This window comes from Hemitrygon akajei, chromosome 16 (assembly GCF_048418815.1).
Source record: "Hemitrygon akajei chromosome 16, sHemAka1.3, whole genome shotgun sequence".
Classification (NCBI taxonomy): domain Eukaryota; kingdom Metazoa; phylum Chordata; class Chondrichthyes; order Myliobatiformes; family Dasyatidae; genus Hemitrygon; species Hemitrygon akajei.
This window is the reverse complement of record NC_133139.1, coordinates 1029043-1044664: the sequence shown is the minus strand read 5'-3', so window position 1 is coordinate 1044664 and position 15622 is coordinate 1029043. Positions and strand designations below refer to the sequence as shown.

General features: G+C 51.1%; 1 protein-coding gene across 1 annotated transcript in view; it reads right to left on the bottom strand.

Annotated features, from left to right (window-relative positions):
• LOC140739681 (nuclear receptor subfamily 2 group F member 1-B-like) overlaps window positions 1-6680 on the bottom strand; it is a 115345-nt gene extending 108665 nt beyond the window's left edge. The window contains exon 1 of the mRNA XM_073068061.1: window positions 5573-6680. Within this exon, the coding sequence (XP_072924162.1) occupies window positions 5573-5963 (391 nt within the window). The 5' untranslated portion in view covers window positions 5964-6680. The remainder of the gene's footprint in view (window positions 1-5572) is intronic.
• Window positions 6681-15622: the final 8942 nt, after the last annotated feature.

The window sequence follows — 15622 nt, the reverse complement described above, 5'->3', positions numbered from 1 at the left end:
AGGGCCGGACATCGAGAGTGTGTACCCTCACGTTTCATGTTGAAACTCCCCAGGGCCGGACATCAGAAGTGTGTACCCTCACGTTTCATGTTGAAACCCCCCAGGGCCGGTCATCGGGAGTGTGTACCCTCACGTTTCATGTTGAAACCCCCACAGAGCCGGACATCGGGAGTGTGTACCCTCACGTTTCATGTTCAACCCCCCAGGGCCAGACATCTGGAGTGTGTACCCTCACGTTTCATGTTGAAAACCCCCCTGGCTGGAAATCGGGACTGTGTACCTTCACGTTTCATGTTGAAACCCCCCAGGGCCAGTCATCAGGAGTGTGTACCCTCACGTTTCATGTTCAAACCCCCCAGGGCCAGACATCTGGAGTGTGTACCCTCACTTTTCATGTTGAAACCCCCCAGGGCCAGACATCGGGAGTGTGTACCCTCACGTTTCATGTTCACACCCCCCCAGGGCCAGACATCGGGAGTGTGTACCCTCACGTTTCATGTTCACACCCCCACAGGGCCAGACATCGGGCGTGTGTACCCTCACGTTTCATGTTGAAACCCCCCCAGGCCCGGACATCGGGAGTTTGTACCCTCACGTTTAATGTCCCCATACACCCCCCTCAGGGTTGGACATCAGGAGTGTGTACCCTCACATTTCATGTCCCATCCCCTAGGTCCGGACATCGGGAGTGTGTACCCTCACGTTTCATGTTGAAACTCCCCAGGGCCGGACATCAGAAGTGTGTACCCTCATGTTTCATGTCCCCACACACCCCCACCCAGGGTCGGACATCGCCAGTGTGTACCCTCACGTTTCATGTTGAAACCCCCCAGGGCCGGACATCGAGAGTGTGTACCCTCACGTTTCATGTTGAAACCCCCCAGGGCCAGACATCGGGACTGTGTACCCTCACGTTTCATGTTGAAACCCCCCATGGCCGGACATCGAAAGTGTGCACCCTCACGTTTCATGTTCCCATACAACCCCCCCAGGGTCGGACATTGGAAATGTGTACTCTCACGTTTCATGTTTAAACCCTCCAGGGCCAGACATCAGGAGTGTGTACCATCACGTATCATGTTGAAAACCCCCCAGGGCCGGACATCAGGAGTGTGTACCCTTACGTTTCATGTTGAAACCCCCACAGAGCCGGACATCGGGAGTGTGTCCCCTCACGTTTCATGTTTAAACCCTCCAGGGCCAGACATCAGGAGTGTGTACCCTCACGTTTCATGTTGAAACTCCCCAGGGCCGGACATCAGAAGTGTGTACCCTCACGTTTCATGTTTAATCCCTCCAGGGCCAGACATCGGGAGTGTGTACCCTCACGTATCATGACCCATCCCCCAGGCCCGGACATTGGGAGTGTGTACCCTCACGTTTCATGTTGAAACACCCCAGGGCCGGTCATCGGGAGTGTGTACCCTCACGTTTCATGTTGAAACCCCCCAGGGCCAGACATCGGTAGTGTGTACCCTCATGTTTCATGACTCACTCCCCAGGGCTGGACATCGAGAGTGTGTACCCTCACGTTTCATGTTGAAACTCCCCAGGGCCGGACATCAGAAGTGTGTACCCTCACGTTTCATGTTGAAACCCCCACAGAGCCGGACATCGGGAGTGTGTACCCTCACGTTTCATGTTCAACCCCCCAGGGCCAGACATCTGGAGTGTGTACCCTCACGTTTCATGTTGAAAACCCCCCTGGCTGGAAATCGGGACTGTGTACCCTCACGTTTCATGTTGAAACCCCCCAGGGCCAGTCATCAGGAGTGTGTACCCTCACGTTTCATGTTCAAACCCCCCAGGGCCAGACATCTGGAGTGTGTACTCTCACTTTTCATGTTGAAACCCCCCAGGGCCAGACATCGGGAGTGTGTACCCTCACGTTTCATGTTCACACCCCCCCAGGGCCAGACATCGGGAGTGTGTACCCTCACGTTTCATGTTCACACCCCCACAGGGCCAGACATCTGGCGTGTGTACCCTCACGTTTCATGTTGAAACCCCCCCAGGCCCGGACATCGGGAGTTTGTACCCTCACGTTTAATGTCCCCATACACCCCCCTCAGGGTTGGACATCAGGAGTGTGTACCCTCACATTTCATGTCCCATCCCCTAGGTCCGGACATCGGGAGTGTGTACCCTCACATTTCATGTCCCATTCCCTAGGTCCGGACATCGGGAGTGTGTACCCTCACGTTTCATGTTGAAACTCCCCAGGGCCGGACATCAGAAGTGTGTACCCTCACGTTTCATGTCCCCACACACCCCCACCCAGGGTCGGACATCGCCAGTGTGTACCCTCACGTTTCATGTTGAAACCCCCCAGGGCCGGACATCGAGAGTGTGTACCCTCACGTTTCATGTTGAAACCCCCCAGGGCCAGACATCGGGACTGTGTACCCTCACGTTTCATGTTGAAACCCCCCAGGGCCGGACATCGAAAGTGTGCACCCTCACGTTTCATGTTCCCATACAACCCCCCCAGGGTCGGACATTGGAAATGTGTACTCTCACGTTTCATGTTTAAACCCTCCAGGGCCAGACATCAGGAGTGTGTACCATCACGTATCATGTTGAAAACCCCCCAGGGCCGGACATCAGGAGTGTGTACCCTTACGTTTCATGTTGAAACCCCAACAGAGCCGGACATCGGGAGTGTGTCCCCTCACGTTTCATGTTTAAACCCTCCAGGGCCAGACATCAGGAGTGTGTACCCTGACGTTTCATGTTGAAACTCCCCAGGGCCGGACATCAGAAGTGTGTACCCTCACGTTTCATGTTTAATCCCTCCAGGGCCAGACATCGGGAGTGTGTACCCTCACGTATCATGACCCATCCCCCAGGCCCGGACATTGGGAGTGTGTACCCTCACGTTTCATGTTGAAACCCCCCAGTGCCAGACATCGGGAGCTTTATTTTCACATTTATTGTTCAAACCCCCCAGGGCCAGACATCGGGAATGTGTATCTTCACTTTTAATGTTCAAACCCCCCAGGGCCGGACATTGGGAGTGTGTAACCTCACGTTTCATGACCCATCCCCCAGGGCCGGACATCGAGAGTGTGTACCCTCATGTTTCATGTCTCCACAACCCCCCCCTCCAGTGCCGGACATCGGGAGTGTGTACCCTCACGTTTCATGTTGAAACCCCCCAGGGCCGGTCATCGGGAGTGTGTACCCTCACGTTTCATGTTGAAACCCCCCAGGGCCAAACATCGGTAGTGTGTACCCTCACGTTTCATGACTCACTCCCCAGGGCCGGACATCGAGAGTGTGTACCCTCACGTTTCATGTTGAAACTCCCCAGGGCCGGACATCAGAAGTGTGTACCCTTACGTTTCATGTTGAAACCCCCCAGGGCCGGTCATCGGGAGTGTGTACCCTCACGTTTCATGTTGAAACCCCCCAGGGCCAGACATCCGGAGTGTATACCCTCACGTTTTATGACCCACTCCCCAGGGCCGGACATCGAGAATGTGTACCCTCACGTTTCATGTTCAAACCCCCCAGGGACGGACATCGAGAGTGTGTACCCTCACGTTTCATGATGAAACTCCCCAGGGCCGGTCATCAGGAGTGTGTACCCATACGTTTCATGTTGAAACCCCCCAGGGCCGGACATCGGGACTGTGTACCCTCACGTTTCATGTTGAAACCCCCACAGAGCCGGACATCGGGAGTGTGTCCCCTCAAGTTTCATGTTTAAAACCCTCCAGGGCCGGACATCAGAAGTGTGTACCCTCACATTTCATGTTGAAACCCCCACAGAGCCGGACATCGGGAGTGTGTCCCCTCACGTTTCATGTTTAAACCCTCCAGGCCCGGACATTGGGAGTGTGTACCCGCACGTTTCATGTTGAAACCCCCCAGTGCCAGACATCGGGAGCTTTATTTTCACATTTATAGTTCAAACCCCCCAGGGCCAGACATCGGGAATGTGTATCTTCACTTTTAATGTTTAAACCCTCCAGGGCCAGACATCAGGAGTGTGTACCCTCACGTTTCATGTTGAAACCCCCCAGGGCCGGTCATCAGGAGTGTGTACCCTCACGTTTCATGTTCAAACCCCCCAGGGCCAGACATCTGGAGTGTGTACCCTCACTTTTCATGTTGAAACCCCCCAGGGCCAGACATCGGGAGTGTGTACCCTCACGTTTCATGTTCACACCCCCACAGGGCCAGAAATCGGGCGTGTGTACCCTTACGTTTCATGTTGAAACCCCCCAGGGCCAGACATTGGGAGCGTGTATCTTCACATTTAATGTTGAAACCCCCCCAGGCCCGGACATCGGGAGTTTGTACCCTCACGTTTAATGTCCCCACACACCCCCCCTCAGGGTTGGACATCAGGAGTCTGTACCCTCATGTTTCATGTTGAAACTCCCCAGGGCCGGACATCAGAAGTGTGTACCCTCACGTTTCATGTCCCCACACACCCCCACCCAGGGTCGGACATCGCCAGTGTGTACCCTCACGTTTCATGTTCAATCCCCCCAGGGCCAGACATTGGGAGTGTGTACCCTCACGTTTCATGTTGAAACCCCCCAGGGCCGGACATTGGGAGTGTGTACCCTCACGTTTCATGTTGAAATTCCCCAGGGCTGGACATTGGGAGTGTGTACCCTCACGTTTCATGACCCATCCCCCAGGGCCGGACATCGGGAGTGTGTACCCTCACGTTTCATGTTGAAACCCCCCAGGGCCGGACATCGGGAGTGTGTACCCTCACGTTTCATGTTGAAACCCCCCAGGGCCGGACATCGGGAGTGTGTACCCTCACGTTTCATGTTGAAACCCCCCAGGGCCGGACATCAGAAGTGTGTACCCTCACGTTTCATGTTGAAACCCCCCAGGGCCGGACATTGGGAGTGTGTACCCTCACGTTTCATGACCCATCCCCCCAGGGCCGGACATCAGAAGTGTGTACCCTCACGTTTCATGACCCACTCCCCATGGCCGGATATTGTGAGCGTGTATCTTCACGCTTCGTGTTCAAACCCCTCCCCACCCCTCAGGGCCAGATATCGAGAATGTGTACCCTCACGTTTCATGTCCCCACACCCAGCCCCCCCCCCCCAGGGCCAGACATCGAGAATGTTTACCCTCACGTTTCATTTTCAAACCCCCCAGGGCCAGATATCGGGTGTGTGTACCCTCACGTTTCATGACCCATCCCCCAGCACCGGATATCGAGAGTGTGTACCCTCAAGTTTCATGTCCCACACCCCAGGGCCAGACATCGGGAGTGTGTACCCTCACGTTTCATGTTCCCACACCCCCCTCCCCAGGGCCGAACATTGAGGTGTGTTTACCTTCACGTTTCTTATTTAAACTCCCCAGTGCCGGACATCAGGAGTGTGTACCCTCACGCTTCATGTTCCCCTCCCCCCCCCCCCCCCCCAGGGCCGGACATCAGGAGTGTGTACCCTCACGTTTCATGTTCCCCTCCCCCCCCCCCCCCCCCCCCCCAGGGCCGGACATCAGGAGTGTGTACCCTCACGTTTCATGTTCCCCTCCCCCCCCGCCCCCCCCCCCCCCCCCAGGGCCGGACATCAGGAGTGTGTACCTTCACGTTTCATGCCAACCTTGAAGCACTTCCTCAGCCTACAGTACTGGCACTGGTTCCGATGGAACTGGTCTATTTGGCAGTCCCTGCTCGAGCGGCAGATGTATGAGAGGTTCCGGCGGATGCTCCTCTTGAAGAAGCTCTTGCATCCCTCACACGTAAACTGGCCGTAATGTTTTCCGCTGGCCCTGTCCCCACACACCACACAGTCAACCTGCATACACTGCCGGTCCTGATCGGCCAGCTCCAGGTCACTGCCCCCAGTCTGCGAGGAGGATGGTGCAGGACTCTCCAGGGACTCATCAGTGCCATTGTGGCTGTAGGGTTTGTTGTCATCCTGGGAGTCTCCCCAGTCAGTGGCAGCACTGGACATCTCTGCACTGCTTGGCATCTAACCAGCCCGACGCTCTCTGTCCCCTCTCTCACCTGCTCCTTCCCTCGTTGCTGCCTGGCCGTCACTCTCTCCTTTGCTTGTGCCCAGTCTCTTCTGCAGACGGTTAGCAGGAGGCAGAATGGTGGAGTCTTGGTGCGACTGAACTTGGGAGGGAACAGTATCGTCCTCACAGAAGTGAGATCCAGTTGGAGTTCAGGGAACACCAGCGAGGAATCAGAAAGCACAAGTATCGGTGGATTCAGGCTGGCTATGCTGAAGTTGGGAATGCACGGCGAGTTGTTTAGACATTGTTGGTGTCCTTAGACAGTGCAGTTCCTGCTGTCCTCCCCCAGGAACTGGTCCGATTTAGATGGAGAGCAAACGTACTGCGCCGGGAGGCCAGGAGCAAGTCATGTGTAAACAACCTCACATGCCTTCCTCGCTCTGCGGCTCAGCCCGCACTCCTCAGCCCAGGAAGAAAGTTACGTCTGCAGACAAAAGTGCAGCTTGCTCATCCGTCAGTGGAACTCACAAAGTTTGAAGTTCGTTTCCTTGAATCCTCCGCAAGCTGATTTTGAGCAGAGACCATTGAACGCAGGTACAAGTTGTGGGGGACTGTGGCCTCATCTGCGACTCAGCCCCAGGGCTGCAAGAGGCTGAGACAGGCAAAGGGGCGAGAGAGAGAGGAGATGCAAGGTCCAGGAGAGGTTACGAGGGTGATTTTTGTGAATAGAGCAGGAGATGAGAGTCAGTGACTGCATGTGCAGGGATTTGACAGTGCTATCGAAGCCGGACCGTTGCCAAGGAGACGATTGCCTTATAAGGAGTTTGGTGTGAAGGAGCCAAGAGTGGGAATGCTTGTTGTCCACAATAGGATTCAGCCGACAATCTCCCAGTGTTTCAGCAGGAAAATAAAGGCGAGGGGAGGGGGAGTGAAGCCAATTGCACAAACTTTAAGAAGTCTCTTTAAGAGAGAGCAGAGCCATAGCAACAGGTTCAGGACAGGCAGAGAGTGTGTGGTTGGCAGGGGAAGGAGAGACTGGGGGAGAAATCTCACACACACACACACACACACACACACGCTCACATGTACTAACACACAGATACACACACACAGATATGAACACAAGCACAGGCTCACATACAGACACAAACATACTGACACAAGCGCAGACACAAACACACACAGACACACATACACATGCACAGACATAAGTACAGATAATCACACACAGACACAAAGCACTCTCACTCACACATACATACACACACAAGTACAGATACAAACACAAACACAGACATAAACACACACACACACACACACACACACACACACAGGCATAAGCACAGACACAAACACACATACATAGACCCAAGCACATGCACAATCATACACATACACCCTCTTAGGGTCAGGCAGCATGGGGTAGTGTTAGAAGGCAATTCATTCACAGACGTATCACAGCCAAACTGATGTTAAATCTTAAACACTCTCAATCCTCTATCTCACTGATCTCATGAGTACACTCAACTGGCACACTGAACACTCACACTGCACACTCTCACACAACACACACTCACTCACAATGCCCCATAATCTCCACGTGATCTCTCTCACACTCACACCCAGGCTATAACGCACAGAATGGATAAGAAACATCCAGTCAGTGCGAGGTATTTGTATTTGAAAGGGAAGAACAGAGATCCTGTTCAGTGTGTTACTCATGATACAGCAGCGGGGAGAAAGACACAAACTGACCAAAAGCAGGGCAGGGTACTGGGTGGGGATGGTTTCATATCCATCTCTGTGGGGAAGAGAATATCAATTTACCTGTACTTTGTTGATGAAGCAAAGATAAGTGGAGAAAACAAGACCATAAGAAGAATTAATATAACAGACTGCTGCTTAATTAAGAGACTTGGCCAACAAAGGGAAGCATATACTTTCATTGACTGAGGTAATCAGTACAAGAATTGGGATGTCATCTTGTACAAAGAAGAGAAAATCTGCGGATGCTGGAAATCCACAGCAACACACCCAAAATGCTGGAGGAACTCAGCAGGCCAGGCGGCACCTATGGTAAAAAATACAGTCGACATTGCGGGCCAAAACCCTTCAGCAGGACAGAACATTGGTTTGGTTACACTTGAAACATTATGTGCAGTTCTGACCACGATATTACAGGAAGGATGTTGTTAAGCTAGAAGCGGGCAGGAAAACTTCACAAGGACGTGGCCTAGATTTGTGGGCTTAATGAATAGATTGGCTAGGGTGGGACTGTTTACCCCGGTTACACGATGGAGATGTATAAGATTATAAGAAACATAGATAGAGAATTAGAAAAAATCCTTTTCCATTGAGAGGGGAATCCGTAACTAGAAATTAAGAGGGAGCTGTTTAAAGGGGATCTGAGGGTTAAATTTTTCTTACTCACCGGGTAGTTGGTGTTGGAGTGAGCTGTCAGAGGAGGTTCAAAAGTAATGGCATAGAAAACACGCCTGGACTGGTAGCTGAATGATCGGAGCACAGAGGGATGTGGAATTAATCCCAGCAAGAGGACTAGTATAAATAAGCTAAGGGTCAGCATTGACACATAGGGCCAAGTGGCCTGTTTCTATATCTCTGTAAGTTGAGAAAAACAAAGAGGTATCAGGTTCTGAAGAGGTTCAGCAGCTCAGAAACTTTTCCCTGTTGCCAACAATGTTTGAACCTCAAGTAAATTGAGGATCTTAAAGCGATGGGCAAATGGTCTGAAATTTGGTGCTATCTGTACAGGGAGACATGAGTGGGTAACTGGTCTGACTGTCTCTGATATCTATACAGGGAGACATGAGTGGGTAACTGGTCTGACTGTCTCTGATATCTGTATAGGGAGATGTGTGTGGGTAACTGGTCTGACTGTCTCTGATATCTATAAGGGAGATGTGTGTGGGTAACTGGTCTGACTGTCTCTGATATCTATACAGGGAGATGTGAGTGGGTAACTGGTCTGACTGTCTCTGATATCTGTATAGGGAGATGTGTGTGGGTAACTGGTCTGACTGTCTCTGATATCTATACAGGGAGATGTGAGTGGGTAACTGGTCTGACTGTCTCTGATATCTGTACAGGGAGATGTGTGTGGGTAACTGGTCTGACTGTCTCTGATATCTATACAGGGAGATGTGAGTGGGTAACTGGTCTGACTGTCTCTGATATCTGTATAGGGAGATGTGTGTGGGTAACTGGTCTGACTGTCTCTGATATCTATAAGGGAGATGTGAGTGGGTAACTGGTCTGACTGTCTCTGATATCTATAAGGGAGATGTGTGTGGGTAACTGGTCTGACTGTCTCTGATATCTATACAGGGAGATGTGTGTGGGTAACTGGTCTGACTGTCTCTGATATCTATAAGGGAGATGTGAGTGGGTAACTGGTCTGACTGTCTCTGATATCTATAAGGGAGATGTGTGTGGGTAACTGGTCTGACTGTCTCTGATATCTATAAGGGAGATGTGTGTGGGTAACTGGTCTGACTGTCTCTGATATCTGTACAGGGAGATGTGAGTGGGTAACTGGTCTGACTGTCTCTGATATCTATACAGGAAGATGTGAGCGGGTAACTGGTCTGACTGTCTCTGATATCTGTATAGGGAGATGTGTGTGGGTAACTGGTCTGACTGTCTCTGATATCTATAAGGGAGATGTGTGTGGGTAACTGGTCTGACTGTCTCTGATATCTATACAGGGAGATGTGAGTGCGTAACTGGTCTGACTGTCTCTGATATCTATACAGGGAGATGTGAGTGGGTAACTGGTCTGACTGTCTCTGATATCTGTATAGGAAGATGTGAGCGGGTAACTGTTCAGTCTCTGATATCTGTATAGGGAGATGTGTGTGGGTAACTGGTCTGACTGTCTCTGATATCTATAAGGGAGATGTGAGTGGGTAACTGGTCTGACTGTCTCTGATATCTGTACAGGGAGATGCGAGTGGGTAACTGGTCTGACTGTCTCTGATATCTATAAGGGAGATGTGTGTGGGTAACTGGTCTGACTGTCTCTGATATCTATAAGGGAGATGTGAGTGGGTAACTGGTCTGACTGTCTCTGATATCTATAAGGGAGATGTGAGTGGGTAACTGGTCTGACTGTCTCTGATATCTATGCAGGGAGATGTGAGTGGGTAACTGGTCTGACTGTCTCTGATATCTATACAGGGAGATGTGAGTGAACTGGTCTGACTGTCTCTGATATCTATACAGGGAGATGTGAGTGGGTAACTGGTCTGACTGTCTCTGATATCTGTATAGGAAGATGTGAGCGGGTAACTGTTCAGTCTCTGATATCTGTATAGGGAGATGTGTGTGGGTAACTGGTCTGACTGTCTCTGATATCTATAAGGGAGATGTGAGTGGGTAACTGGTCTGACTGTCTCTGATATCTGTACAGGGAGATGCGAGTGGGTAACTGGTCTGACTGTCTCTGATATCTATAAGGGAGATGTGTGTGGGTAACTGGTCTGACTGTCTCTGATATCTATAAGGGAGATGTGAGTGGGTAACTGGTCTGACTGTCTCTGATATCTATAAGGGAGATGTGAGTGGGTAACTGGTCTGACTGTCTCTGATATCTATGCAGGGAGATGTGAGTGGGTAACTGGTCTGACTGTCTCTGATATCTATACAGGGAGATGTGAGTGGGTAACTGGTCTGACTGTCTCTGATATCTGTATAGGGAGATGTGAGTGGGTAACTGGTCTGACTGTCTCTGATATCTATACAGGGGGATGTGAGTGGGTAACTGGTCTGACTGTCTCTGATATCTGTATAGGGAGATGTGTGTGGGTAACTGGTCTGACTGTCTCTGATATCTATAAGGGAGATGTGAGTGGGTAACTAGTCTGACTGTCTCTGATATCTATACAGGGAGATGTGAGTGGGTAACTGGTCTGACTGTCTCTGATATCTATAAGGGAGATGTGAGTGGGTAACTGGTCTGACTGTCTCTGATATCTATGCAGGGAGATGTGAGTGGGTAAATGGTCTGACTGTCTCTGATCTATGCAGGGAGATGTGAGTGGGTAACTGTTCAGTCTCTGATATCTGTACAGGGAGATGTGAGTGGGTAACTGGTCTGACTGTCTTTGATATCTGTACAGGGAGATGTGAGTGGGTAACTGGTCTGACTGTCTCTGATATCTGTACAGGGAGATGTGAGTGGGTAACTGTTCAGTCTCTGATATCTGTACAGGGAGATGTGAGTGGGTAACTGGTCTGACTGTCTCTGATATCTATGCAGGGAGATGTGAGTGGGTAAATGGTCTGACTGTCTCTGATCTATGCAGGGAGATGTGAGTGGGTAACTGTTCAGTCTCTGATATCTGTATAGGGAGATGTGAGTGGGTAACTGGTCTGACTGTCTCTGATATCTATGCAGGGAGATGTGAGTGGGTAACTAGTCTGACTGTCTCTGATATCTATGCAGGGAGATGTGTGTGGGTAACTGGTCTGACTGTCTCTGATCTATGCAGGAAGATGTGAGTGGGTAACTGTTCAGTCTCTGATATCTGTATAGGGAGATGTGAGTGGGTAACTGGTCTGACTGTCTCTGATATCTTTACTGGTTCCTTTTGGAGTCTTGGTCTGGTTGCAGTGCTTGACACTGATTGAGGAGAGACCCAGAAATTGAGGGACAGCCTGAGGAAAAGGGAGGGAGAATCAGTTCAGAATGATGTAGTGGTGTTGATGGAGGTGAGGTAACAGGAAGGGGGCAGGGAGGACTCTGTTCAGTTTATGTTAGCGCAGCCAAGGAAGAGGAGGTAAAACGAAGGAAGGAGGGGGACTTGATTTAGGATGAGGTAGTGCAGCTGAAGGATGCGAAGGTAGAAGAAGTGGAGGGATAGAGAGATGATTCGGGATGAGGAAGTGCTGTCAAGGGAGGTGAGGTAACGGGAAGGGGAGGTGGAGGGAGACAACTCAGGATGAGGGAGTCCTGTTGAGGAATGATTGGTAACAGGAAGGGAGGTTGAAAACTCAGTTTAGGATGATGGAATGAGGCTGAGGGAGGTGAGGTAACAGGAAGGGGGAGGGGAGGGTCACTGGCCAGTATAAGGGTGTGTTGTCGACGGTGAGAATATAACAGGAGTGGGAATGCGGGGAGACGGCTCAGCTGAAGGAGTATGGCCGAGGGAGGGGAGGGGGAGGGAGATGCAATGGAAGGAATGAAGGAAGAATTTCTTTGCTGGCGGAAGAGCCAGAAACCTGTTTTGAAAGCTGGAGTTGTCGATGATGGAAGTGTGAGAGGCACCTTGTTGGGAGGACGATCTGTGCTGCTGAAGGAATTTGCCAACAAAAGTCAATTCCTGTGGGCTGTGAGGGCAGATTCCGCCACACTCTGCTGCTCCACACTGAGGGCTGAGAGCCGATGATTAATGGGGCCAACAAACGACGTTCCCATGATCACGGGGGGACCTTTCCTGCAGCTGAAATCAGAGAGGGGAACAGGAGAAAAGATCACGGGTGGGGGCTGTGGAACAGATAGGACAAAGTACAGGACACAACATCAAAGGAAACCCCACCATCTGGGATCACTTACAAAGTCAGAGACTACTCACAAGTTTAAATGTAGCTCCCTAACATGGCAATAAAATTTACTGCAGAGGTCCTTGCGTGATAATCCAATTTATACAAGAGGTACATTCACAGGGGAAGTGAAAATCACAATCAGGCAAGCTGGTCTCTTGAAGAGCCTCCCCAGATCTTCAACTGTATAGAGATAGTGTTCAATGTCCTGACTGTGTACAGAGAGTATTCCACTGTCTAGATGGCATACAGTGAGTGTTCTACTGTCCAATCTGTGTGCAGAGAGTGTTAATGTCCAGACAGTGTACAGAGAATATTCCACTGTCTAGTCTGCATACAGAGAGGATTCTACTGTCTGGACAGTATTCAGAGAATGGTCACTGTCCATACTGCATATAGAGTGCGTTCACAGACCAAACTGTGTACAGACTGTGTACAGAGAGTGTTCACTGTCTAGACTGTGTATAGAGAATGTTCACTGTTCAGACTGTGTACAGAGAGTGTTCACTGTCCAGACTGTGTATAGAGTGTTCACTGTTCAGACTGTGTACAGAGAGTGTTCACTGTCTAGACTGTGTATAGAGAATGTTCACTGTTCAGACTGTGTACAGAGAGTGTTCACTGTCCAGACTGTGTATAGAGAATGTTCACTGTTCAGACTGTGTACAGAGAGTGTTCACTGTCCAGACTGTGTATAGAGAATGTTCACTGTTCAGACTGTGTACAGTGAGTGTTCACTGTCCAGACTGTGTATAGAGAGTTTTCAACTGTCCAGACTGTATACAGAGAGTGTTCACTGTCCAGACTGTGTATAGAGAATGTTCACTGTTCACACTGTGCACAGAGAGTGTTCACTGTCCAGACTGTGTATAGAGAGTTTTCAACTGTCCAGAATGTGTACAGAGAATGCTCCACTCTTGAGATTGTGTACAGAGAGTGTTCTAATGTCCAGAGAGTGTACAGAGAGTGTTGTAATGTCCAGAGAGTGTACAGAGAGTGTTCTAATGTCCAGAGAGTGTACAGAGAGTGTTGTAATGTCCAGAGAGTGTACAGAGAGTGTTGTAATGTCCAGAGAATGTACAGAAAGTGTACAGACAGTGCTTCAATGTACAGAGAGTGTATAGAGAAAGTTTAGTGTACAGAGAATATTCCACTGTCTGGACTGCATCTAGTGAGTTTTCTACTGTCCGGAATGTGGACAGGGTCTTCACTGCCCAGACTGTACACAGAGAGAGTTCACTGTCCAGATGGCATACAAAGAGTGTTCACTGCCCAGACTGTACACAGAGAGTGTTCACTGTCCAGACTATGTACAGAGAATATTCTAATCTCCTGATTCTGTACAGAGAATGTTCACTGTCCAGACACTATATACAGAATGTTCACAGTCTGGTCAGTGTACAGAGTGTTCACTGTCCAGACGGTGTACAGAGAGTGTTCACTGTTCAGACTGTGTACAGAGTGTTCACTGTCCAGACTGTATACAGAGAGTGTTCACTGTCCAGACTGTGTACAGAGAATGTTCACTGTCCATACTGTATACAGAGAGTGTTCACTGTCCAGACTGTGTATAGAGAGTGTTCACTGTCCAGACTGTGTGTGGTGAACTACATATACCTGTCTGGACACGCCTCCCCTGCTGACTGCTCCTGTGGCTCCTCCCACAGACCCCTGTGGACACGCCCCCCTGCTGACTGCTCCTGTGGCTCCTCCCACAGACCCCGGTATAAAGGCTATTGGAGGCACTGCTCCTTCCTCAGTCTCCAGGATGTTGTGTGATGGTCGCTTGCTGCTTGTGCTTTCTTCCAGCCAATAAAAGCCTACCTTAACTCACGTCTCCGAGAGTTATTGATGGTGCATCAATTTTATTGGCTGAAAATTTTAAAACATGGGAAGTATTTTACGTCAGGAAAAATTGGACATTGATCCTCAAGACTCAGAAGCAGCTCTTGCCTTTGAACTCTGGCTTGTATGCTTCCAATCATACTTGGAAGAGATTCGCGTGACTGAGCCCACTATCATGCACAAAATCCTCCTTTCCAGGGTCAGCCCGAAAGTATACTCCCTTATCAGGGACCTGCCGACCTACCAAGGGGCGCTGGACACCCTCAAAAGACAGTACCTGCGGCCGGTGAACACCGTCTACGCAAGACATCGCTTAGCGACACGGCGGCAGCGGGCCGGAGAGTCGAGCGCTGAGTTTGTCCGGGCCCTACAGACACTCATGTGGGCCTGCGACTGCAAGGGACTGACGGCGGAACAACATGTGGAGCTCCTGGTACGAGACGCCTTCGTTACAGGGATCAGGTCAGTGTACGTGCGCCAGCGGCTGCTGGAAAATGCCAATCTTACCTTACGCTCAGCGATCGAGACGGCCGACACGCTGGAGGCTGCTCTGCACAACGCTGACACTGTCTAGCCGCGCGATCCCCTGCTGGTTCAGTGGACGCTGCAGACCCTGCCACCTGCGAGCGAATCGACCACCGCTGCTGCCACTCGCAAGTCCACGAACTCCCCGAAACCGACCACAGCTTCTGCCAGTCGCAAGTCCACGAACTCTCCGAAACCGACCACAGCTGCTGCCAGTCGCAAGTCCGTGCAGTGTTACTTCTGCGGACTTGAAAAGCACCCCCGAAAACGCTGTCCGGCCCAAGAAGCTACCTGCTCCAGCTGCGGAAAGAAGGGCCATTTTGCCAAGGTCTGTAAGTCTAAACCACGAGCGGGGTCGAGCAGCACTGCGTGCGAGGCATGGGAGTGGCCATCTTGGTCGCCGCCATCTTGCCTGCCCGCCTCGTGCGAGACATGGGGCGGCCATCTTTGTCGGCGCCACCTCGCCCTGCCTCCGACCCACGGGTGCTTACCAGGCACCACGACAGTGATTCAACTCTGGCCTCCGTAACCCTTGACCAAAGCGCCCCACACCAGCTCGCAAGGTCAATGATGGACATCCTGGTGGAGGGGCACAGGACTAGCTGCCTGTTTGACACGGGCAGCACTGAGAGTTTTATTCACCCGGACACGGTGCAATGCTGCGGACTCGTGACACGGCCGGTAAGCCAGAGGGTCACCATGGCTTCTGGGTCGCATTCCACAGACATCTGGGGGGGTTGTG